This window comes from Rana temporaria, chromosome 4 (assembly GCF_905171775.1).
Source record: "Rana temporaria chromosome 4, aRanTem1.1, whole genome shotgun sequence".
Classification (NCBI taxonomy): Eukaryota; Metazoa; Chordata; class Amphibia; order Anura; family Ranidae; genus Rana; species Rana temporaria.
In genome coordinates, this window is record NC_053492.1 from 129,636,938 (window position 1) to 129,664,547 (window position 27,610).

A 27,610-nucleotide genomic window follows, 5' to 3' on the forward strand; every position below is an offset into this window, starting at 1 on the left:
TACTGCATGTCTGTCAAGATCAACATCGACATATTTTCTGCCATTACTAAAAATGTTCTTAGCCTGAAAAATTATGCATCCACCACATTTAGGAATTGGTATGCAACATTATTTTAATAGGCATGCGCAGGGGGTGTGCCAGGTGCTCTACGTTGCCCCACAGTGCTGTTGGCTTCCCTCCTCACTCCTTAGTTTCTGCGGGGGAAGTACTTGTAATATGTCATTTACCAATGCCTTCCTTTTCTAAATGAACACAGTAAAACACACCCACTTACTGTGTTCATTCATAACTGAAGCATAGCAAATTGTGTTTGTGAATGAACAGGAAGCCGCTCAGCACAGAGCACTGCCCATTCATTTACTGGCCCGTGCAATTGCAGAGAAAGGTATGCATGTTTGAGCTTTGGGGTGCACACCCTAATGCAATAGGCTGCGCACACCTATGAATGTATTACATTTTTTTTTTCTTGGGTATAGATTTTTTTTTAATAAATAAAAAAAAATAAAGAAAAATGCTTCTTGCCCTCCTCTGTAGAATTCAGACTGGGAGATGGAAGAGTCAGCACCCTGAACCATTTGGGGTTTTATTGCTCTGCACAGTGTTGACAATAATACTGTATACATGCTTAGAGGAGGTGAATGCAACATCAATGTGTTCCTGTTCCCATATTGTCCAATTATCTGGCTAAGGGAGGAGAGATGGCTAAGGAGGCAAAGACGGCTAAGGCACCAGAACCTCAGCAGACCTCCTACAGTCACCCATAACAAACATGTTGAACATGGATGCTTGTAGCTATGAGATGAATGTATATGGACTTTGATGCGGAGCCAATGATTTTTTTATTTTTATTTTTTTATGCAAACCAGCAGAAAAAAGTATAGTAGTAAAATAATTAATTGATGGTAGATAGACTACAAATGCTACAAAATATCTATAGCATATAAAAAGGGCAAAACATCCCATCAAACTAAGCAGCTGGTGTGGTTGGATCCTGGCCGTGTCAAGGTCAGAAAATATACGAAGAAAGTTTAACACTGCAGAAACAAAAAATAGTTACAACACCATGATGAGCAACAAAAGGACCATCTCTTCTGTGAAAGGAGCACAAGTTGTTAAACGAAAATGAAAGGTTAATATTATGTACATTTCTTTCCCATCTGTGACCCAAATATTACACTATTCAATTCATCCACTTTTAGTCTAGATTTCATTGAGAATAAAAAAGGAAGTTTCACAACATTTCACAGACAGACAAAGGTTAAGAGCAGATCAGATTTTATAAACTAAAGACCTTAATCTTCCACCCATGCAGATTTTAAGAGGCTTCATGTCATTGTACACGCCATTCAGTCCAACACAAACACAAACAGTACAAATTTGGCTTCTTTCCTCCTTAACATGGGAAAAAAACATTTCATTTTATGCTGGGATACACTGTTGGAAGGAACAGAAAACCACAATGTTCTGTCTGGAAATAAGAAATACTAACATCAAACATATGATCAATTTAAAATGTCAGAGGAGCTTGGAAAGAGTTCCAGGAGCTTAGGAAACTTAACAACTCCTTAATGTTGCAATAGGAGAATGAACAATTTGTAATACAAGGAAGTCACGTAGTAAAAAACAAAAAGGAAAAAATTAAAAAAGGAAAGTCATTATGGGTATATAAAGTATGAGACATAGGATTCAAAAGCTGAGCAATAAGGATCGTCGCTACATTTCAAAATGGAACATGCCAAAATGTATCTGGAAAATAGTGCATAGTAGTGGTGTAATAAAGATTTTCTCCCAAAGCGCAAGAGGAAAAAATTCTCAAGGAACAATTAAATATTTTCAATTAATAACATGTGCTCTAAAAAGGTGGAACTCCATGAAACTTTGTTAGCAATACATCCTTTAAGGTGTACTGAAAGAATCCAGCTTTCAAAAATAGGTCTTTAGAACAGGGATTTACCTTAAGCTAGCTATACATGGATCGAAATACAGCCGGTTTGGCAGGGACATGTAGAATTTCGATCCATGTATGAGCAGGTTGTACAAAAGTCGATCTACCAAATGACAATTGAGCAGAAACTTTCCAACAGGGCTATTGTACAAATCAGCACCACCAGCTATAGCCAGCAGCGCTAATCAGTGTATTCTGATGGTGGGGAGGTCTCCCCACCGTCAGAATACAAAGGCTTAGCTAGCTTCTGTGTTTAGTAACAGAGACCGAGTTCCTACACCTATTCTGAGAAAAAAAAAAGTCCTGGGATAAAGTACAAAAAAAGGGATTACAATGCCTGTCAGTTTTTTAATGCTTTTTGTACCATTGTAAGGGGTAGTCGCCCTCTATATTTATCCTGTTTAGCATAAAAAATTATCTTCCCATGGGGACACTAGCCCTGAAAAAATAAAAAATAAAACACACACACACACACACACACACTATAGTTCTACTTTAAGCTACCCCACAATGCACTGGGATTCCTTTGTGATGTATTAACCGTTTATTGATGAAACAAATTAACTACTTCTGGACCGTCCACCACACATATACTGCGGCTGCATGAAACAACGTACCTGTACTTTGTTCGCTCTTCCTAGTCGGTCTTGGGTGCCCACAGCGCCGGCGACCTGCTTCCGCTGTGATTGGACACAGCAGGAGTCAGTCAGTGGGTCTGGCCACCCCTGATCATTAGGGGGGGGGGGAATAGATGACAGAACGGTGGTCTGCCACCGTAAACAAGGCAGATGTAAACAATGTAAACAAGGCAGACCGTTTTTCTGTCGGAGGAAGAGAGATCTGTGATTCCTACTAAACAGGAACACAGATCTCTTTTCGTCCAGTGTCAGCATCCCCAACAGTTAGAAAGCACACATAGGGAAGGGAACACATTTAACCCTTTTATTGCCCCTGATGTTAACCCCTTCCCTGCCAGTGTCATTTATACAGTGTCCGTGCATTTTCTTTTAGAACTGATCACTGTATTGGTGTCACTGGTGCCCACAAAGTGTCACTCAGTGTCCGATTTGTCCAACGCACTGTCACAGTCCCAAAAAATATTTTATTATATAATAGTTTGCAGACGCAATAACTTTTGTGCAACCCAATCAATGTACGCCAATTGGATTTTTTTCTTTTTTACCAAAAAAATGTAGTAGAATAGAAAATGTGCCTAAATTGATGAATTACCTGGATATATGTTTTATACCAGAAAATAAAAAAGAAGAAAGAAGAAAATGTTTTGTTTTTCTTTCAAAATTTATCAAATACCACCAAAAGAAATACCCAAATGACCCTGATCAAAAAATTACATACCCCAGTTGTTAATACCGTGTATTGCCCAGTTGAACATCAAATGACAGCTTGAAGTCTTTTGTGGTATTTGTGGATTTCTCAGGATGGTAAAGCTGCCCATTCCTCTTGGCAAAAAGCCTCCAGTTCCTGTAAATTATTGGGCTGTCTTGCATGAACTGCACGTTTGAGATCTCCCCCAGAGTGGCTCAATAATATTGAGGTCAGGAGACTGAGGTGGCTACTCCAGAACCTTCACTTTGTTCTGCTATAGCCAATGACAGGTCAACTTGGCCTTGTGTTTTGGATCATTGTCATGTTGAAATGTCCAAGTACGTTCCATTCACAGCTTCCTGGCCGATGAATGCAAAATGTTCCTCCAGTATTTTTTGATAACATTCTGCATTCATCTTGCCATCAGTTCTGAGCGCATTTCCTGTGCCTTTGTAGCTCTCACCTATCCTCAAAACATCAGGGATCCACCTCCATGTTTCACAATAGGAATGGTGTACCTTTCATCATAGGCCTTGTTGACTCCTCTCCAAAAATTTAGCGTTTGTGGTTTCAACAGAATCCCTCATTTTCCACTTCTTGATTAGAGTTTGAACACTGCCGATTGGCATTCTCAATTCCTTTGATATCTTTTTTTAATCCTTTCCTGTTTTATAGAGTTCAACTAACGGTTCCTGCATATCCTTTGACAATTCTTTTGCTTTCCCCATGACTCAAAATCCAGAAACATCAGTGAAGCCCTGGATGAAAGATGTAAGGGTCTGTCAGGAGTCCAGAAACTCATTGACCTTTTATACACAGCCATTACAAGCAAACGGATCAAAGGTGAGGATGGTTACCTTTAATAGCCATCCAAACCCCTTTGTGTCACCTTGTGTACATATTATCAGGCCAAAATCACCAGGGTATGTAAACTTTTGATCAGGGTCATTTGGGTAGTTTAACACAGTTGATTGATAATAAATGGCTTCAGCCAAACACTAACCATGAGTGAAAGAAAAGTTTTCGTGCTCTCATTCACATTCTCTGAAAAATTGCCAAGAAATCAAATTCTGCCAGGGTAGGTAAACTTATGAGCACAACTGTGTGTGTGTGTGTAAAAATTACACACACTGGGAAACTTGGCATTATCTAACAGAGGGAAATGGAGAGACTTTACACTGTTATTCTATCAGAGAGGGGAGTATCAGGACAGAGGAGTACACAGGAGAGCTGCGGATGATGGAGGCACATAAACTGACCACGGTGTCTGGGCTCAGCAGCCATGATAAACTGTGGTCAGTTTACAGGGGGAGGGCAGAACGAGGCAGGATCAGCCAGGTATTTTGGGAGATAGAGGGGGCCAAATTACACAGCACAAGCACTGTGCTGTAAAACATGTTTTAAAAAGTAACAGGATCTATTTATGGGTTACAAACACTTTAACTTTTTTTATATTAGCATAGGTGTATTTCAATAATGGGAGCTATAATTAAGGGTTCCAAAAGTCAAAATGTAGATTTATAGCCATTGAGTGGGACCAACAATATATATTTATATGCCATCACAAAAATTACTACACTGGTCAATATGTACATTTTACACATTGAAGCCTTCTGCCTTCATTTAAGAATTGTATAAAATTTGTAGACAAGAGAAAGTGGAAATAACACATAATAAAATATTGGTTCTATTCTTTTAAATGCACAATGCGTAATAAAATACCTAGAATTACACCAATTTCTATGCGGAGTGCCAACTTATCTCCTTTATAAAATAGCTTAATATACCCTATTATATACACACACATTTAATTTTACATCACACAAGTTTATCATGGAACATCTTTTTTGGAATTTGTTTGGCAAGTTGTGCATTGCTACCTAGGTTTAGATAAGAGAACATGATCCACAGTTCCTTATACTCAGAACAATTATCTTGTCTATTATACAACTAACCCAAATGTGTAATTGCATACAGATGTTCCCTTCAATAAAGTTTTAAAGTTTTCTCTTCTGTTGTACTCAAGAGAAATAAAGACGTCATATTCAGTATTCTCATTCTAACATCTAACTAAACAAATACATTCCTTTCCATAGTGGGAACACAAAAAAACCCTAATCTTCCTCTTGAGATTCTGCATTTGTCATGGAGGTCATCATCATTTTATATATGCATTCATGGGACTCTTAGTAAATTTTAATCATCCAGGAACTGTAATTTAATTAGCTGCAGGGATAGTTTGTTAGTGTAGATACCCTGAAGGCCAAGTACTACTTTAGCTTTCATCCAGAGCACCTTTGGAAACACTTATATTTCTGCCTATGAAGCCTCTTCTGCACTTCCCTTTGTGTGTTTGCGTAGCAATTCAGTTACCTAAAGTTGTCAGGAAGTTCACATTTTATGGTCTACATATTCTTATAATGCAGTCCGAATTCCTAAAAACAGGTCATCACTGACCTATGTATCTGCATACACCGTGGAGTCTCATCCTCCAAGTGACTCTGGGGGTGTTTATTTGATGCCCAAGCACTGCATCTTTGGAGGAATAAGCTTGATGCATGTGTACCCCATACCTGGAAGTACTGAGCTTTTCTTGGATCAGGGCACTGGTCGGAGTGCAGTGAGGGTAAAAGCAGACACCTTACCTAGTCCGTTATGTGCGATTTTGATTTCCTTTAAAAGTTATTACAAAGGCTGCAAGGACTGGGGCAGTGATAATTAATGGGGGATTTTACCTACCCTAAAATTTACTGGCACTGCTAGAACGGTAAAGGGGCAGAAATGTAAAAACCTATTACACGACAATACAGTTCATAGGAGGCCAAAGCTGGAATGATGCTCTGCTGGACCTGTCCATCTCAAACCATGCTCGTTACTAACGTTCATATAAAAAGAACATCTTGGTAGGAGTGACTATAACATGATTTCATTTAAAAGAGAAGTTTTGGGTTTTAAAAAATAAATAAAACATTTATACTCACCTAGGTGGATCTGATGCTGCATCTGTCCCCAGTCGGCTCTGCAGTGAGAACAGAGCGAACAAACATCACCGATTGTTCAGTTTTTCCTCTATGTTCTGAGCCGAGAGCTGTGACTGCCAGTCACCAGCTCTCTGTTCTCCCCTCCAGCACTCACTGGAGCACTGGACTGTGGAGGGGGTGGAGGGGCTGGCTCCGGCTCTCAGTGGATGTTGGTCCAGGCTTCTGGGCGGATACCAACCATATAGTCTTGATCTTTCCTGAGCCCGGATTGGCTGAGTGACATCTTTAGCCTACTGTCAGCTGACATTACTCAACAGGTGAGGGAGGAGCTGCTGGTTTGTTTTGGGCGGCATGTTACCTCTATTTCCTCGCCGTCTAGGGTATCAGATGAGAGTTGAGAAAAAGTTTCAATGTCCACACTTCTTTTTCTTTGATTTATTTGCTGAACTTGGTAAAGGAATAAAATAAGTAAATAAGTAGTTGAAGAGGTGGAAGGGTAACAGGTAATAGGTTCAGGTGCACAACTTCTGTCCAGAAACACTCCTGCTTCCAGCAACACAGCTTTTGTCGCCACTCTAGCCAGAGTGGGTATTATGCACCCGGATAGGCCTCTCTCACTAGCCTAGAAGCCAGAATGGTGCACGGAAATTGGTAAAGCCTCTGCCACAGACCTTCCCACAGATGGAGGTATGTTCGGTCCAAAATCCTCTCAACACAGGATTCAGCACTCGGATCTCTCCCGATTAACTTCTTGTAAACTTAAACTGACAGACGACCATCATTCAGCCTTTCAGTAATGGTGCGTCCTTCGATGAAGTTCAAGGCCTCTCCTGAGATACCAGCCTCGTGCTCGGTGCTCTCCAAAACAGGTTCTTCATCGAGTGGATTCCTCCCTCCAGGACGAACAGCACAGGAACACTCTGCAAACATAGACCTAGTCTGACTACCGGGCCTACTTTGTAGATCACAACCCCAGACCAACGTGGTCCCAGGGCCAGGAACACATGAACACGCACCCCCGGCCAGGAGGGCCACTCATGGGGGTGGTGGGACAACAGACCAGCGATCGATGACCCGGTCCAATGGTGTCTGTCCCTTAAATACTCCTCCCCAGCATGCACAGCGAGACGATCAACCCCCACTGATTGGCTGCCCAAAGGGGAGCACCCAAAAAACCTTGACCTGACTGCTGCCACCCTTGGCCTGGGGTGGTAACGGCACCCCAGACAACAATAGTGGTCACTCACAGTATAGCCATGGCTAGAACAGAGGCCCAAAATTTGAAAACAAAAAAAAAAAATCATACGGTCTGTGTCAACCAACTCTCAGACTACACTCTAAATTTAAAAGCAGCGCCAGCTAAAAAGTAAGACGCTACACATATAAATAAAATGAATAAGAGCACCTAGACCAGATGGCTTACAACATCGGGTCCCCAAAGCGGAGTTGAGCTTTTTTTCTAAGCCATTGTTTCTGATTTTGTAGACACTCTTTAACCACCAGTTGTGAGCTGGACACAAGATAGCTTAAGGCAGAGAGCCCGCTGCGTGAGTACTAATGACCCTGGAAAGGAGAGAGACTGTATACATGGAAGATGGCTTAAGTTTAAAGTGTTATATGCTGCTATCACATGTGACTGCTGCCGATCATTCACTATATGTGATTGACAAAGTACTGTCAAGTGACCCTGGATAGCTTGTCTATGTGACTGTAAATGCCATTCTTAAAGTAACATCAGTAAAGTGCAGCAACTATAATTTTGTGTGGACATTCCTTTCTTCAAACCATGAAGGCCAATTGTCAGGGATGTCATGGGAAGGCAAGGAGTTGGGCACAATATGGCGGAGGTTTAGGGTTTTAAGTAGGTGCGTTGTTGTTCTAGCTGGCTCAAAACATCAGCCAATTACAAGCCCCCTTACACTCATGTTTACCAGGAGGCTATTGGGAAGACTGCATGAAAATCACCAGCACCTAAGCTAACACACAGGAGTCTACAGTTAGTAACCGTTAGTTTAGAGTTTAAGTTTTAAGCTCAAGATATGCTTTAAAAAGATCATATTGAAAAGTTTTACCAGCATAACAAACCTTCAGCATTAGCATTCTAACAGGATGCAGAGGACATCTAGGGGTAGCAATGGAAAATACAATCCTCATGTAATGAGAAGGCCAGCCATGAAAGAAATGCACTGGCTACCATTGCTGACCACCTTCTGAAAATGCTAGCAACTTGCTGTCCCCATCTTCATTTCACCTTCCGAGTCACTGACCTAAAACTAGTATGCTGCAAATAAAGTCAGTATGTCCGATCTTTATAGCGATTCAAATTATAGTAGCTAGAGTGATAGGCATATTCATGACCAGGCTGCCAATGGCGACATCAATATTCTTCTTTTAATGTTTCAGTCCTGTAATCCTTTGTGCAGCATAGGTGGCTTTCCGTGTGATTGTGCAGAAAACCTACCTGTGGCGAGTGCATGCAGTCAGATTTTCACTCCTTTTTATATTTTTTGCAGATTCATGAGAACATATACCATAATCACTCTTCTATTAAAGGTCCACTAAGATAAAAATAACTTTCAGGTGGAACCTCCATCTTCTCTTCCATCATTAAAAAAGTTACTAGCTACTGCAGAAGCTTGCGATTAGTGTTTTTTAGTCCAATTCTTGGACACATAACAGGGTAGAGTAGACAATGCAATATTAATACCCCCTAAGAAAGAACCCATGTTTCCATCAGTGAGGAAATCTGATAGCAATAGTAATCTGCCATGTATAAACCCCAACAACAAACATCTTGTTTGGTCCCTTTTAATCTGCAATTTATAGTATTGAAAGATTTTAGATCTGTTTGATAAATGCAAAAACATACTTGTTGATTCTGGCAGAAAACCACTATGCCTTTGCTACACTGTTATCAGCCCTGTTTACTTTTGTGGACTACAAAACACCTCCCCCAAGGCTATTGAGATGAGGAGAGGAAAGCTGTTCTGTATTGCTAAAACATTTTTTCTCTCCTACAAAGTTGCTTGACAACCATTATAGATTGAGTACAATAAACTATTATGGTCGCCCTAGGACAGGGAATGTGTTACTGTCAGACTCTTCAGGAGATGCAAAAACAAAGGGCCCCCGTCAATGGGCCGGATTCAAGTAGATTTGCGCATTTATTACGGAGGCGCAGGGCAACGATTTTGCCCTGCGCCCCCGCAATTTTTTTGCGCTGCCCTCGATTCACGGAGCAGAAGCTCCGTAAATTGCGCGGGTGCGCCGGCAAAATGCCCGGCGCAAGTTAAATGATCCCGTAGGGGGCGGGAATCATTTAAATTAGGCGCGTTCCCGCGCCGATCGTAGAGCGCATGCTCCGTCGGGAAACGTTCCCGACATGCATTGCGGCAAATGACGTCCCAAGGACGTCATTTGCTTCAAAGTGAACGTGAATGGCGTCCAGCACGAATCACTTACGCAAACTACGTAAAATTCAAATTTCGCGACGCGGGAACGACGGGTATACGCAACATTGGCTGCCCCTGCTAATAGCAGGGGCAGCCTTACGCAAAAAACGCTGTACGGAAACGACGTAAATTGCGTACGCAGGGCTCGCGCAACGTTGTGAATCGGTGTTAGTATGCAATTTGCATACTATACGCTGAGCACAACGGGAACGCCACCTAGCGGCCATCGCAAGAATGCAGCCTAAGATATGCGGGCATAAGAGCCTTATGCCGCGCAGATCTTAGGCTGCAGTCGGCGTAACGAGGTTCCTGAATCAGGAGCACTCGTTACGCCGGGGCAAGTAAGCAATTGCGCTGTGTAACCTATGGTTACACAGGCGCAATTGCTTCTTGAATCCACCCCAATGATGTTAAAAAATGGCTTCGCTCACTGGAATTGAAGTACACCATGCCCTACCCTGCCCGCTTGCAAGTGGTTGCCAGAGATGAAGTGCTTTTTTTGAAAAACATACCTTGGCAATGCAGTGGCTGGATAGGGAGGAGCGCTCCAGTCGAGATGAGCTTTTTAGATGACGAAGAGCAACCTGATTTTTATTGATTTATACCCTTTTCGTTATGACAGTCTTCTACAATTGAGAGATTGGTCAGTTTTCTTATGTTGATCCTGCAAAGGCGGATGACTGTTTTCACAAGTCATCTCAATACCAATTGGGCCTTTGGCTCTTCAATGCCAGCTACTGAATGTGGCCCACTAGTTGCTAGTACCTCATGGACATCACAGGTATTTTTTTGTTATTAACTTGGACCCCGTTGGTCCCAGGGTTCTCTACCTACCTAATCTTTTTCTCTACAGGAACTGCCTCCACGGTCGTGAACTGTCCCATGCCTCATGGGATCATGTGTGAATTCATATACTTGCCCTACCATGTTATCCATACACTACCCGTACCTCCATCAAATCTGGCCCGCTGATATGTGTCTGTTTGTTATGGTATGTTTTTGTGTTAAAACCCCATGGCTAAACATAATGTGATTACAAGCTGGAACGTACGAGGTTTGGGAGACAGAGTGAAATGGTTGGCTGTATTCCACATGCGTCTCCAGGAGACTCACAAGTCCCCACACCAGGCATCTCCGTTTTTGACCTGTGTATTTGGCACACAGTTCCACTCAGTTTTCTCCTCCTACTCCAGAGGACTCAATGTGTTAATTTGTCCGAATGTACCCTTTACATCAGGGGTGCCCAACCTTTTGAAGAGTGAGGGCCACTGAAGCGACTTGGTAACCGGTCGCGGGCCAAAATTGGTGGAATGGGAGGATGACAGGTCTGTGTCCACGCTGCATATGCGGAACAGACACGGACACAGCACATGCTATTCTATGGGCCCTCAAATGCAATTTTCCCAGATGAAAGGGGACAGATTTTTTTTTTTTAGCAGATCAGATTGGAGGTAAGCAAGGGTAAATGAACATAGATGCAGTGGCGGCTGGTGGGTTCTTCTTTGGGGGGCAGCAAACAATCACCCCCCCCCCTGCGGGCTGTCTGGACCGGCACATACCAGCTTCTGTGATGGTGCTGTGGTGCCCTCTCCTGGAGTGTGGGCAGCAGCCGCAGCTGCTCCGGTGTACGCTCCGCCAGCTTCCTCTGCCATGTGTCTTCCACCTAAGTGCTAGGCATCCAATAGGATAGCCTGACGCCTTGGCCAATCAGGAAACAGGTCTCGCAGACCTGCCTCCTGACTGGCGGGGAGGAACTTTAGTGTGATAATAGCGAAAATGTATTTGCTGTGGTCACACAACTGGGTGGGCTCTGAAAGCAATGCGGATTAGTTTAAAAGCAGCCTAGTAACCACTGCAGACCAGATATGCCCATTTAAAATTCAGTAATAAACTTACCTTTAATAACAGTCTTCTATTGAGATTTCCCCGGCTGTTGCTGTCCCAAGCAGAGTGTATTTGTTATCGAATGTGACAGGAGCTGGTGTTATACAGGAAGCAGCTGCTTGCTTTCTCTACTACCGGTCTCATTCACAACACTGATGCTCTGGAATGGCGGTTTGGTGACCTGGGATCTAAGCTTGCCAAACCACCATCCCAGAGCAGGAGGTCGCGGGCCACATCAGAGAGCCCCGCGGGCCACTGGTTGGGCACCCCTGCTTTACATGCTCAACCTCGCTCATTGACCAGCATTGTCGTTATAATTTTTTTTTTGTGTACCCTGGACGGTCTAGAGAAGACTGTATTAGTGAAAATTGATATCCCTCCCCCTTTCTCAGTGGAAGTTGTCAAACTTTTGGCACATTTTTGGGCACACCACCCCGGCATGCCTGCACTCATTGTTGGAGATTTTAATAACTATTTGGATGCAGACCAGGACAAATATTCTAGGGCTCCATCAGAGTGTTCTGGGAAGGGCGCAACCTCCTTTTGCTCTGCTTTTATCGGAGCTGGGCTTAAAGGATATTTGGAGACTCAGACACCCAGGGGTTAAATGTTATTCATGTCACTCATGGTGGGCTCTCTAGAATCGATCTTGGTCTGGGCAATGATTTGATGCTCCCCTTCGTGTCCTTCTCACGCTACGAGGCAAGAACTGTCTCCGACCATTCTCTCTTGTGTTTCCAAATTCTCACTTCTGGCATAGTCAAGTGGACTTATTGGAAAATTAATCCATTCTGGTTGTCGCCATTTCCTAGCCCCAATCCCATACACAACTCGCTTTCCACATTTATCAAACTAAACAAATCATCAGCTAGCCCTGGAATTTTCTGGAAAATTAAGGCCTTTCTAAGAGGCCAATCTATCAAGACAATTAATGCCATCAAGACCAGGACTGGTTCATGGGAACAATCTGTGCTGTGGGAGGTTGAGAGGGCCGAGTCAGTGTTCGTTGATTCCCCCTCTGAACAAACCGAAAGGGCATGGCATGAGGCTCAGTATAAAGCTAAGAATATGGTTTTAACCAAAGCTGAAAACAAGAGGTTCTTTCTTCAACAGATTTTTTTTGAGAAGGGGAAAAAAAAAAAATACAGGCCATAGGCTAGCACTGATGGCGAAATCGCAGAGGGGATCCTTATATATAGAGACAATTACTGACCCCTCGGGAGCTCGGTTTTCCTCTCACTTTGGTATCCAAGCTACGTTCAGGGATTTCTATGCCGATGTATATTCCTCAAAAGTCTCACCAACATTGACTGAAATTAGGTCTTTTCTTGACAATAGCCAGGTCCCTCAACTCCCGACCTCGGATGTAGAGCTACTGAATGCGCCCAGAGGCGATTCAGTTCGCAAGTGTTGTGCTATATAAGTTTTTCACTCACTCACTGAATGCCCCTCTCACTGTTGGAGCTAATGGAGGCTCAGGCACTTTCCTCTCTCGGCAAGTCTCCAGTGGCGGATGGCTTGCCGGCGGAGGTTTACAGGAGGTACGCTGAAACTTTGATGCCACAATTGAGAGCTCTTTTTTGATGCCCTGGAGCGGGGAAGTCTACTCCCATCTATGAATGAAGTGGTAATCCCATCTAAGCCCATCTTGTTATTAACGACAGATGTGAAGTTACTGGCCAGGGTCCTAGCTACCAGGCTGGCTAAAGTCATTCACAAAATTGTTCATAAGGATCAATCTGGGTTCATTCCCTCTAGGTCCACAGCCCTAAACATCAGACGACTATTTCTTAACCTCCAGCTGCCTGTGGACAATCTGGGCAACAGAGTCATCCTAACATTAGACCGTGTCGAATGGCTTTGGGCTAAGAGATAAATTTATTGCCTGGGTGAAGTTGTTGTATGTGGCTCCCACTGCGAGGCTACGTATAAATGGAGATCTCACTGACCCTTTTACCTTTTTTAGGGGCACGCGACAGGGGTGCCCACTGTCACCCCTGTTTGTGTTTGCCCTGGAACTACTGGTGGCTACCATCCGGTCCTCCCCATCTATTGTGGGCTTCAACAGGGAATCGGGTGCAGGAAAAAAATCTCTGTTTACGCCGACGACACCCTTCTTTACCTGGGGGATGCAGATAGGTCCCTCCCACTAATGCAATGTCAGTTATTCAGTGTGTTGGCTCTTTGTCAGGATTCTCCATCAACTAACAAATCGGTTCTTTTACCCTTAGATAATCCAACAGTTTTGTTGCCGGTTGCTGCAGAGTCCCTTAAATTAGTCTCCTCATTCAAATATCTGGGAATGCAGGTGTCTACTAACCCATCAAAATACTTAGAGGAGACTTTACTCCCCCTTTTGAAAAGACTCCAAATGGCCTGCAACACTTGGTGTAAGTTGCCACCGTCAGTAATTGGTAGGATAAACCTAATTAAAATGGTATGGTGCCCCCAATTGCTGCACATTATGCACAACTCCCCTTAGTGGATACCATGCATATGTTTCACTTGCATTAATACCTTATTCAGGTCCTTTATATGGAAAAAACAAGTAGCTAGGATTCGTCTCTCCACACTGCAGTATGGTAAGGACCGGGGAGGGGCTGCGGTGCCTAATCCCAAGCTGTATTTGTATGCCTCCCAGCTACAACACTTGAGTGGCTTCGGGTTACCAACTGAATCCGACCCGATCAATGGCCTATTGCAGACTGGAGCGCTGACGGTTCCACTTTAGCAGGTTTGGAGGCCGGCTTACCCAATTTGCCACAAACAGCACCCACCATTATTCTCTTTAAAAAAAACTCTGGGCCACACAGTTAAAAACAGTTTGGGGACCTTATGATTTCTAGCCGTTACCCCATTATGGCACGATCTGAATCTGGCGGAGGTACATAAATTGGAGGGTTTTCAGTCGTGGAAACTAGCTGGCATTTGCAACATTTCCCAGTTATAGAATCAGAATATACTGAAATCATTTATGGACCTTTAGGCAGAATTCAATCTACCTAGACAACAATTTTACAAGTACCTTCAGTTGAAACATGCTCTCCAAGCCCAAGGGATATCTTCTACGGACTAGAGAAAAAGGGCCCGATATTCCATATCGACTCATGCCTACTATCAGCCTTACAAGACCCAGCAACTTTGCCATGTAGGAGGGGATGGACACAGGACCTATGGAAGATAGATGACGATACCTGGGAGTTGTGTTTGCAATCTGGACCGATGACATGGGTCTCACAGTCGCACAGGTTATCTCATTTATTTTTACTACACAGGGCTTATCACACACCCATCCAATTACATCACTGGGGTAGGAGGGATTCTTCTATGTGTCACAAATGTAATAGGGAGGAAGGCTCTCTAATCCACCTGATATGGCACTGTCCCAAATTGCACCGTTATTGGGGGAGGTAAATTGCCAAAGCCATCTCTACAGTATTCCAGGTTAGGGTCCTATTGGACCTTTCATTCTGCTTACTAGGAGCTATTGATGAAGAAAAATATACACCCCCCATTAATATGGCAGTGATCAGACTACTCTATATAACCCGCAAGTTAGTGGCCAGATTCTAGCATTCTCCACGTGTGCCCACTAAAAAACAATGGGTAGACCAAGTTAACAAACAGAAAATTCTCCTGCGCTCTGGTATCTCCTGCTATAGGGTAACGTGATCCAAATACAGGGTATATTCAATGGACTTGCAGCCCTCCTCAGAATCATGGGAATTAATATGACTAAAACAACCACACCCTACGAAATAGGAGTGGCCAAAGGGGAGATGGGCGGGTCTGATAAGTGGGGGGAGGCCTATGGTCCGGGCACCTCCGCACATGTCCATGTGTGTATAAATATCCAAAGGTTTTATCATGAGGGAGCAACTATAGACCACCAAGGCTCTGAGGAAAGGGGTGCGCCCCTGAAACGCGTCAGCCATACCACTGGTCAGATACGACTTGATCCATGTTGTCACCGTGTTTGTCTGGCGTTGGTGTACCAGCTGCACTATTTTCCAAAGCGTGTTATACAACTCATTTTGTGAGTATAACCATTGTTTTAATACATTTAATAAAACCCTTTTATACAGTATCACACTAGGTCGGTGCACCCTCCTTTCTTTTGTCTTTTCTAGACCAAGTTAACTACATTCTTGTCAGGGAGCAGATGACGTAGCATAGAAATGCAAATCGTAAGTACCATTCCTTTATGGCAAGACAAATCTCACGGTTGTTAAGTATAACCTCTATAGGCACTCATTGACCTTGGGGAGGAAATTTCTTCATGAGCAGGTGGGATGAGGAGGACCATGTTATTCTATGTTGGGTTGGCTGGCTAGATCCTGCCTACTCAGCATGGATGGTTGCTATTGTTGTCAAAAGTTTTCTTTCTGTTATCACGCACTATTTTATCATCATATGCCTTTTGTGACGTGTTATCCTACAAAAACACATAAGTAGTTGGTCATGGGTTTGTGGCGGTATAATATTAATACCGTAACACTCCCCTTTTTTTTTACGACTTATGACGTTGAATTTTACGTTGAGCTGTAATCTTATTCTTTTCATTTGTATTCTACATGCCTGCCGATAACAAAAATATTTTTTTCTTTTTAATGTAACCTTTGATGTATAACAATTGGCACAATAAAAACTTCTGGCAGGTGTCCCAATACTTTTGGTAATATAGTGTATGTGACCCCTGATTAACATAAAACTCATAAATAGAAAAACCTAACAAGACTGGACATAACTTGAGGAGCTGTTAAAAGTAACTAAATCGGCAGGTATTAGCGTTTCTAACTATATCATTGGTTGGTTAGAAGTCACCTTTGGATTTGTTGTCCGATCTGCACTGCTTTGGGCAGGCTTTGTTATATGCTAGAGGCCAAAATATGTTCTCTTTTGAAACAGTACATGTATTATAAAAGTAAAAAATAAACAAAGTAAAAAAGGTAAATAAAATTATTCATATTGCACTTTTAGTACTAAAAATGTTGTTACGCTTTGTCCAATATTATAATCACTTAACTACAGAGCTGTCTAATGAAAATCTTACCTCAAACTCTCGATTGTCATTGTTATACTGAACAACATCCATAATGTATTCAGCTGTGGTATCAAGGAAAAAGGCCATGTCCATTTTTGAGTTGATTTCCAATGGTTTGCACAGGCTTCGTGAAGAAAAACAAAAAACAAACACTCATATATAATGTAGCGGATGGTTGCTTCTAGTTACTATCATCCACCATGTTCACCCTGCTGCCAGACCATCATACATCACTCTCCAGTACAGTCATTTGCTTTTGTTTATTTGGGGGGACATAACTTGGTTGGGGAAAAGGGTATGGGATTCCCATAGAATGGATCACACTTGCCATATTTACTGAAGAATTATTGAATCAGTTTTGTGTAGAAAAAATTATGGACTTTAACATTGACAGTCTCACTTAACTTCCTCCTCTGCACAATCTCCTGCAGACTTACGCCCAGGACTCTTCTCCTCCTGCACAAAAAACCTCACTGTCCCAATGTTAGCCTTTCCGCCCCATCACCTTTAGGCTGCACCAGGGATCACTCTGAATAATCCCTGGTGGTTGCTGGACTTTGCTGATTGCCCAAAAACTTAGCAGAATTAAATGGTCGGTGGACTACTGATCCGAGTCAGTCCTTCTTGCAAACCCTGTGCCCTCAGGCCACAGCGATTTGCCACAAAACCCCACAGTCTCTCCTTTGGCCTTGCACCCAGTTCCCCTGGCATGCCTCCTCCAAATATCCACTGTGTCTCACTCACCAAACTTCTCCTGCCCTGAGTCCTTGATGAAGAATCTACCCGGACATGCGTACCGACTGCTTCTCCAGCTCCTTTGTTCTAGGGCACCTCCTCCATGACCATGTACGGAGAGGCTACCTCCCAGCTCCGGAGCTCCTCCGCCAAGGCCTGCACACCCCCCCCCCAGATGGGGATGGGCCCCCTGCTGCAGTCTAACACTCCATTCTTCACTTCACCGCGGCCTACATCCAGCATCTATCCCCCAGCACACAGTGCACGGATGCCTACCCCAGACTGCTCCGAACAGCATCCGACCCCGGCCTACAGGAGGTCAGCCCTCTCTCCCCCACCCCTTCATACCCAGACAGGCCGGCCCCTACCTCCCCTAAGGCTTAAAAGGCCAACAAGATCCTGGGACACCAGTGCCTCCACGAGCCACGCCGGGACCCCCCTCCTCCTATGCTGAAATGGCATGTGCACAAGCCCCACCACAGAGGGGGGACCACGCCACAAGCTGGTCTGAACCCTGGGACCCTCCACAGCCGCCTACCCCCCGAGCTCCTCTGAGCCAGCGGAGCACTACCTCCAGCAGCCCCCGATACCTCATCCCCATTCACACCAAGCTGATTATTCCAACCCTTTAATCCACGCAAGAGCGGGCTTCGCCATCTTGTTAAAAAAGGGATACCCTTTCACCTGCTCAGCCACTTATCTAGATCCGCAAGGTCACTACATTATCCTCCGTGGTCTGTGGCAGGCGCATAATGTCACTTTATGCGTCCTGCATGCCCCAAACACTCGCCAGCATCCCTTCTTGGTGAAGGTTCTCACTCGCCTGTCCCGAACTACCCACAACTTTCTCATAGTCGGGGGGGAGACTTTAATCTCTCACAATCTGTGGCCTATGATCGTCTGGTGGTGAGCCCCAGGGCCTCCCAATCCCGAGCCCTGAGGGACTCTAAACTCTTCCGCCAACTAACAAGGAAACATGCTCTATTTGATGCATGGAGGGCTCTCCACCCAGGCGATCGCCGGTACACTTTCTACTTGGCCCCTCATCACACCCATTCGCGCATAGACTGTTTGTCAACAACAACGCGCTTCGTATTACTAACTCGCCACAAATACTCCCCATATCCTGGTCCGATCACGCCCCCATTACAATAACGCTGAATCTCGGCATCCCCCTGCGTAGACCGTATAACTGGCAATTGAACGACTTTTTATTACAACACGCCCCCTCTCAAAGTGAATTAGAATCTACACTTAAACACTACTTTGACGAAAATGACACCTCAGACGTGTCCCTTGCCACTCTTTGGTCTGTCCATAAGGGGGTCGATGCCTCGCCCTCTACTCAGCGCTTCAGAAAGGATGCCGAAGCCGCCAAGCTGCAGGCGGAAATGCAACTTAGAGCCCTAGAAGCCCGGTTGCAATGCTCCCCATCCTTAACACTCCTCAAGCGAATCATATCCCTCCGGTCCACGCTTAGGGAGCTTGCGATGGGACAGGTAGAGAAGGCATTGATTGGATTGAAGCAGCTATATTATGACAAGGGAAATAAGGCGCAAGGCCTTGTTGGCCAGGAAACTGGCTGATCGTACGTTATCCGCCACCCCGCACAAAGTTAAAAACAGATCAGGTGGCCTGGTGTCACATAACAACAAAAACCTGGGGAATGCCCAGGGAAAAACCAAGCCTACTTACCGACCAGCTTGCAGAAAACCAATTAACCTGTCTACAGTATGCGTTAAAAAAAGGTGTCACACCCTTAGGATATAGCGAACGCATTTGCGGACTTCTACCACTGACTTATACAACAAAACGGAAATACCACATAGCCTGACCTCTTGGACAAGATGACACAATATCTGGAGCAGGCGGGAATTCTCCGTCTGCCGGAGTCAGACCTACTTGCACTTAACGCCCTCATCACCAGAGAGGAGCTCACGATAGCGATAAAAGGACCTACCTACCCACAAATCCCCTGGACCAGACTGCCTTACGAATACTACAAAAAAAAATAAAAAAATAATAAAAAATAAATAAAAAACTTTCCTCCCCCACTGACCCCCATCTCGACTGACATGCAGCGCTCCCACCTGACTCTGATCCCTAAACCGGACAAAGACCCTTCTTCATACGCCAGTTATAGGCCAATAGCTCTATTAAACACAGACCTTAAAATGTTCACGAATCTCCTCTCGATACGTCTGACTGCGATACTACCCTCTATGATCCATAAAGACCAGGTGGGCTTCGTCCCCCTCCGCCAAGCAGGCGACAACAAAAGAAAGATCATAGAGCTAATCGATGTGGCCAATAGAGACAATACAGAAGCCCTGAGTTTGGACGCGGAAAAGGTGTTTGACCGCGTTGGCTGGCCGTTCATGCTCGTTACTTTGCACCATATGGGGTTTATGGGACCTTTTTAATGCGAGCGATACAACATTTCGCTGCCCAACCTGCATGCCGAACTCGATAAATACAGCGAACTCTCAGGCTACAAAACAAATACCTCAAAATCTATGGCCCTCCCGCTTAATGTCTCGGAGAATGAAGTGCTCCACTTACGGTCAGAGTCCCTATACAACTGGGAGTGTAAAAGCCTGAAATACCTTGGGGTTAACCTCACCCTGTCCTTTGACTCCCTATACCAATCCAACTTCCCTCCCCTCTACAAATTCATTAGGGAATTACTCCAAAAATGGAAGACCCAACAAATTTCTCTCTTGGGGCGCATTCCATTCGTAAAAATGGTCATCCTCCCTAAAACATTTATACCTGTTCCAAACCATACCTATTCCCATCCCCTATAGTCATCTACGTAAACTTCAGGCCGACCTACTGCGCTATGTATGGAACTATGGGCGACACAGGGTCTCGCGCTCGGTCCTGACGGTGGCCCGCACGGATGGGGGCCTGGCGTTTCCTGACCTGGTTAGGTATTACCAGGCGGCCTAATTGCGATCAATAGTCTCCTGGTTCCCCTCAGAGGTCGTACAACAAGTGGACAGAGATAGAGAAAATTTGGTTGGCACCCATTCACCCGAACAGTCTCCTCTGGAACGCAAATGTGAAGTTAGAGCCTGGTCGATTATTAGGGTCTATGTCCCAGCTCCAAAAGTTATGGCGAAAGCTATCCCGTGAATGCGAGCTTAAATCTGAATGCTCTCTGATGACCGCGTTGCTGTACAACCCTGAAGTGCCGGCTAGTCTTACCCACCAAATGTCGTGGCCCTGGGCCTCGCAGAATCTGTTCCATTTTGGACACTTGGTGGACCCCAGGTCCTGTACGCTGCTTCTGTTCTCCAAGCTCCAATCCCAACATGACCTTCCTAGACAAGTGTTTTACAGCTACCTACAGATTCGCCACTACTCCCAAGCTATAGCACCACGCCTGCAATTCTCTGCGCCTTCCCCATTTGAATGCATTATACTAGAAGGCCGCTCACGTAGGGGATTGATCTCTGACATATACCAGATCCTGAACAAGCACTCCATGCAGGTCCAAGGCAAACATGCTTATATGCTCTGTTTGGGAGAAGGAGTTGGGAGAGGAGATCCCGGGGGACGCTTGGAGGGTGGTCTGGAGTCAGGCTGCTAAGAGCTCCATGTTTACCCTTTATAAAAGGAGAATTCCTACAAGATTCTCTTTTTTTGGTACCTGACCCTGGACGTACTCCATAAACTCTATCCCTCCACCTCTGATCACTGCTGGCGTTGCCAACGAGCCAGAGGTACGCTCTTCCACATCTATTGGACGTGCCCCTTGATAGTCCCGTTCTGGACCTCAACGCAACAGCTACTGACTCGCCTCTTTGAGACACCCATACCTTGGACCCCAAAACTCTTCTTGTTGGGTCTCTCCCAACCAAAGATAGCTAAACCCTACAAAAAAAACTGCATAGGCACGTTCTCACGACGGCAAGGTGCTAAATTGCCCTCAACTGGAAGAGAAATGCACCCCCATCGCAGGAGGCCCTTTATGCCAGGGTCAAAGATGTAGAGATAATGGAAAAAATGACGGCCAAACTGTGAGACAGTGTATGGGATCGGTGGCGTTCTCGGGAGGATCGGTTCTGACCCGGCGGTCGAAACAGAGGTATTTTGCCACATTTCTCTCCCCCTTCCCGTCTTGTTCATCTGGTCCTTCCGGTTTTCCCACCTACCCTTCTCTCTCTGTTCTCTTCTCTCTTCCCCTCCCACTTTTCCGTGTGTATTTAACTTGTGACTATGGAAAGTTAAACAAGGCATCTGTGACGAAGGTACTGTACGCTACATATCCTACTTGAGACTCTGTTAGTCTATGTGATGCCAAAGTTCAAAGGAGGGCCCTCCCTCCAGGTTTCTAACGCTTGCTAGACGTTGCTACAATTTTAATCCTCCCAATGTCAGATTGCCATATTTGTACCTGCCATATTTGTAAGTTCTGCTGTTTTATTTTCCTAAAGAACAATAAAACTTTTTTTTTTTTTTTTTTTTTTTAATAACGATAAAAAATTAAAAAAAAATCTTATTAATAATAAATAAAAAAATAAATAAAAAAAAAAACTTTGAAGGCACAGTCTAATAGCAAACCTACACTATTGTTTTAATTGCCATTGTTTTTGTTTTTATGTATTTAATTAGCTTATACACTGCCTTTAATTCAACAAAATTAAGCCTGGATACACACAGGCTGGATATCAGTCAGTTCAACAGGAACCATCTGACATTTGGCCATTGTGTACAGCTGTTTTTCCAACAGAAGCCGCTTTAACAGACAGCTTTTGTCAAAGACATGCTGGAAAGCCAGCATCCAATCAGCGCTCACAGCCAATACAACTCATTGTGAGAGCCCCCCAGCTGGGGTTCTCGCATCTAATCATAGGCCAGGTGCATCGCAGGTGTGAATGCATCCTTAAACTTTGAACACAGTTAAAAGCAGAGGACCATTTTAAAAGGTTAGTTTTCTTACCATATTGCAATTCACAGATGCAAAGCTGTTCATTCACAGGTTGTCTACTGTAAACAATAAGAGTAAGGTCCCATGCACACGGGACGCCGGTGCAAACTCTGCTGAACACACGTTTTTAAAGGCTAAAACCAGCGTTTAAAAACGCCCGTTTTGCCACGATTTTCGCTGCGTTTTAGTTTATAAGCGTTTAACTAAGAAACATAAGACCCTCCCTAAGCTCAAAATAACAGTATTATTTAACCATTTCAGACATTTTGTGAGACCAGAGTGAGTAGCAGCTGAGAGAGCAGCAGTGGATTTGTATTTAGCATGTCACTTGCCACATCACCTGCCACAAGCTGTGGATTGTCCACTTGCCACGTCACCTGCCACAACTTGTGAATTGTCCACTTGCCACGTTACCTGGCCATGTCATCTGCCACAAGTTGTGTAGTTTCCACTGGCCACGTCACAAGTTGTGGATTGTCCACGTCACCTGCCACAAGTTGTGGATTGTCCACTGGCCATGTCACCTGGCCACATCGCCTGCCACAAGTTGTGGATTGTCCACGTCACCTGGCCACGTCACCTGCCACAAGTTGTGGATTGTCCACTGGCCACGTCAACTGGCCACATCACCTGCCACAAGTTGTGGATTGTCCACTGGCCACGTCACCTGGCACAAGTTGTGGATTTGTCCACTGGCCACAAGTTGTGGATTGTCCACAATGCAAGCAATTAGTTTTTTTATATTTTTTTTATCATTTGCCATCATTTTTGAGATTTCTAATGTAAAAAAAAAAAAAAAATAGGTCACCTTTAAAAACGCCTATAAACGAAATTGCGTCAAAACACTGGTACCGCGTTTTGCGTCTGAAACGTGGAAAACTTTTGCGTCTGAATTCATTTTTTTGCTTCTGGAAAAACGAGGTTAAACGCAACTGCCTAAAAACGGCAATAAACGAGACTGTGTGCATGGACACATAGGATAACATTGAATGTGTTCAGGGGCAGTTGAAAAAAGTGTCCAACTGCCTCTGAACACGCGTTTATCAGCGTCTCGTATGCATGGGGCCTAAAAACGAATCTACACAAAAGCCACTTACTTGAAATCACGTGTGATTTTCTCGTAGTTCTCTTTGTGGGCCAGAAGCTCGATTAATGAATCTGAAGCCATTTTAATTGTCTTGGGGCAGTCAGAGTGATTTCTAGCCAACGATGACTGCACCACATCAAGGTATTCTGCAAATCAATAATGGAAAGTTAATAATAGCCAAAATAGGTTGTTTGTTTTCTATACAGCGAGAAGGAGCAAGAACTGTCAGGTCTTTATTGCTCTCAATGCCCCTGTTGGAAGATTTACCCACCCCTTCCTGTCCTTGTAAAGGGTGGGAACATTTCTCCAACAGGGGCTAAACAGACCCTAGATACTTTTTCAAATGGTATAAAGTTAAGGAGATACAATTAACTGACCCTCTCAATAGATTATATGTCAAAAGCTTGCACTTTCAAACACAAAAGGTGGTTATATACAAAAGGCATATCCACTTTGCACTACAAGTGCAGTCGCTGTAAATCTGAGGAGTAGATCTGAAATGAGAAGAAGCTCCGCTGATTTTATTATACAATCATGTGCAAGCTAAAATGCTGTTTTTTTTTTTCCCCTTGCATGTCCCCCTTGGATCTACAGCGACTGCACTTCCAAGTGCAATTTCAAGTGTACTGTGCCTTTGTAGTGCAAAAAGTAGATTTGCCTTTAGAAAATAACCCCAAAAGTGCCCTCACATATTCTAAAAGCTTATAATTTTCAAATTATTTAGTTAGCCAATAAATTCTAAGCTTTTTTCTTTCATGACTTTATAAATATTAAACAGTACTTTGCAGCTCCAAAAATTGTGAAATTGTCTGAAACATGCGTTTATACCAAATTGCCATACACCAGCTAAAAGTTAAAAAAAAAAAACACCTTCCAGAAGGACTGCCTTTTCAGCAGTTGGGGTGCAATCAGAAAAGAACTGCATTGTGATGTTTACTAGAGGGCAGAAGGCAAGACTTGCTAAATGATCTACGCAGCTGTAAACGGTTTGCTACATGTTATCTATGCATTTGCCAGTTTAGTTGGTTGGGAACAAATGCCATCTGCATTTTGACTCAAAAAAAAGAACTGAAGGAAATACGTCTTTCGATTTTCTGCTCTAACCAATGAAACCTTTCACTTTCTGACCCGAGTACAAAATGACACCCGAAATTTCATAGACTGCCAAGCATTGAGGACTATGTTCACCTGGAGTAGCAATTCATGATAAAAAATAAAATAAATAAATAAAAAATTAGAAGAAATATTGCAAGATCTTCTCTCTGAGAAAAAAAATAAATAAAAAAATTGTACACAGTGATGTGCTGGTGAAGATTTATATATTCTTGCATATTGCTGGTGCCATCCATCTCACCCCCAGGATACACTTCAGATTTTATTTCATTAAAAAAAAAAAAAAAAACACACACACACACACACCACACAAAATTGTAATTCTTTAGTTTCTTACCAGAAAAATTCAACACAGCTTGTATAGGGGCACTGCTGGCTACAGCTGCATAGGCCAAGTGAGGAAACTTTAATCGGTACCATGCTGCAAGACACCCAGGATATGATCCACCGAATACAATCCATTTCCTGCTACCTAATCCAAGTTTTTCAGTCATCACTACCTGAAAGTGGGCAAGGTCTGCCAAAGCTTGTTGACTGGTCAGATAATGGAGATTGTCCACACTCATATTCCTACAAGAAGAAAAGGTGGATGTGACTAGCAGACAAAAAGTAGTTTATAGTGGTTGTAGACCCCTGAATTAAAAAAAATTAACCAAGCATCACTCCATAGTATCTACTTGCCTTACTCCAAATTACCTAGTGCGATTTCTGTCATTCCTCTGCTATCTGCAAGAGCCAATTCTGACAGTCTGTGCCGACGCAATCTCATGAGATGCCCCTGTACCCACAGCACATAGCAGGAGATTAACAGCCTCAGCTCTGCATATATTCCTTATGAGATTGTGTAGAGAGGGTTTGTCCTTTACCTCCACGCAAGTCTCATATTACACTCAGCTTAACCACTAAAAGGGATGGTAAACGCTTGTGCTTTTTCACCCCAACGCATCCTATGCATTAAGGTGAAAAAACACCTGGTAGTCACCGACCCCCCCCAGTCCCCCCTTATCTCCTCGGCGGAGATGCGCCGCCCTTCTCTCCACGGGGTCCCGGCATTGGTTTGGATAGATTGATAGCAGCGCAGCCATTGGCTCCCACTTCTGTCAATCAAATCTAATGATGCGGGCGCCGGGGCCGAGTCCGGCATTCGTGTCTATGGACGAAACCCCCCCCCCCCCACACGGGGATCCCACAGGTATATCTGTGGAAGCTGGAAGTCACTGAAGCAGTCTCTGGTGATCTCTGCTGTCTTCTAGGTCCTGTTCTGTGTGATTGTTCCTGTTGCATAGTGTACACAGGTGGTCACCACTCGCCACGGACAACATTCACAGAAAGCCTTGTATTTTTTCTCCGTGAATACAAGACGATCTGATTGGACCAGGTGGAGATTGTGACATCACCTTCCTGCCTCTCCACCTCATCTAATCAGAGTCTGCCTTGCATTCACTGAGGGGAAAAAAAAAAAAATGCATGGCATTCTTCGAATAGTGCCTGTGTAGAGCGGGCAAGCTCCTGTGGTTACTATGCAGCTGTTCAGCACATGACCTTTAAGACAGCAGTAATCACTGATTTCCAGCTTCCAAAAATGAAAAAGTATAAAAATAAAGCCCACAAAAATGTGAAATCCCCGAAATACCACCCCTGAAACCAAAGCCCCTTTTTAAAAAGGGAAACACTATTACTTTGCCTTGTACTCACACCAATAGCTGATGCTTTTCCATTACAAATGCTGACAAGTGCCACGGTACGTGATCTCTGCCTAATAAGGTTAGTGGCTAGTTACTCTCTCTCCTGTGGCTCCTGCCTTATACATGCCTGTGTACATGGGAGTGTGTAGAACACTGGGAGCATGCCTGGGAGGAAGAGGTATATTGACAATCCAACAGGTAAAATCATTGCAAGGTTACCGTGCTGTCACTGAAATATAGATAAAATTGTGAATACCCAGCACATGAATGACAGGCAGAACCCACCTACAGTCAGGGATATAGAGAAGGATAGCAATGACAAGGCAGTATTCTTACTCTGTTGGGTGACTTTTTCCATAAAATCTGTGCTCCAGCAGAAAACAAAGGGCTCGCATTTTCTCAGCATACGTCATCCATGTCCCTTGAGTCATCCAAGCTGGATTGGCAGTTCCTTCACCTCCAATCATCATGAAAATGGGGCCATCATCACTTGTGAAAGAGTCATTCACGTAATATCTCTAAGAAAAAAAACAGCAACAGGTTTAACATTTTACAATTGAGAACACACAATGAGGGGAATTTACTAAGACTGGAGCATCTTTGGCAACCAGCTTCTAGCTTTCATTTTCAAAGCTTAACAAGTTGAAGTTAGCAGTTGATTGGTTGTTATGTACAGCTGCTCCAGTATTAGTAAATTCCCTCCAATAAATGTAGCCAAAATGTTGATTTAAAGAATATGTAAAGACAATATTTCATCTCCCTGATATGTGCCTGCTGTACCATGTACTTGTATGAAAAAGTATCCTGTTCCCTTTGTATTGCTTCCTGTGTGTGAAATACCAGGTGCTCCTGCCAGTCCCTCTGCTTTTTAATCAAAAACTGACCATACTAGGCACAAGAGCACAGCATGGTCAGCTCTCTAGCTGAGTTGAGAATGCAGCCTGCTCTCAACCAATGATCAGACTTATCCAGACACTTCCTCTTACACAGCCATTCACTGGAAAGACTGGTGTACTGCTGCCGCTTCTTCTTCTTCTTCCTCAGTTCTCTGTGCTCTTTATGCAGCGAAGGAACAGAGATTATATGATCACAAAAAAAAAGGGGGGGGGGGATTATGTTGTGACGTTCATGTTGGTCTTAAACACAATAGGTTGTTTTACAAGATGAGGGTTTACAATAACTTCATAATATATATTTTTTTTCTGTTCAATTATTTTTATTAGTTAAAAAAAAAAAAAAAAACAACAACAGCTAAACAAAGGAATGTGTGACTGGCTTGGACTGCAGGGCTAGGTGCTGTCAGCAGGACCAGTAGCATCACCCCCTAGGAGGGCAAGGACCTGCTTAACTGAGTTGCCATGTGCAAGACCCTGACACCCCTAGCTGACTCCAACATTCCCCCCCCCCATATACACCCCATT

General features: G+C 43.9%; 1 protein-coding gene across 1 annotated transcript in view; it reads right to left on the bottom strand.

Moving 5' to 3' along the window:
- Nucleotides 1-27,610, bottom strand: part of LOC120936586 (putative serine protease K12H4.7) — a 76,522-nt gene that overhangs the window by 41,768 nt on the left and 7,144 nt on the right. Inside the window, exons 2-5 of the mRNA XM_040349051.1 lie at nucleotides 26,526-26,707; nucleotides 24,842-25,074; nucleotides 23,402-23,537; nucleotides 16,643-16,757 (exon numbers count right to left, since the gene is read on the bottom strand). Of these exons, the coding sequence (XP_040204985.1) occupies nucleotides 16,643-16,757; nucleotides 23,402-23,537; nucleotides 24,842-25,074; nucleotides 26,526-26,707 (666 nt within the window). The remainder of the gene's footprint in view (nucleotides 1-16,642; nucleotides 16,758-23,401; nucleotides 23,538-24,841; nucleotides 25,075-26,525; nucleotides 26,708-27,610) is intronic.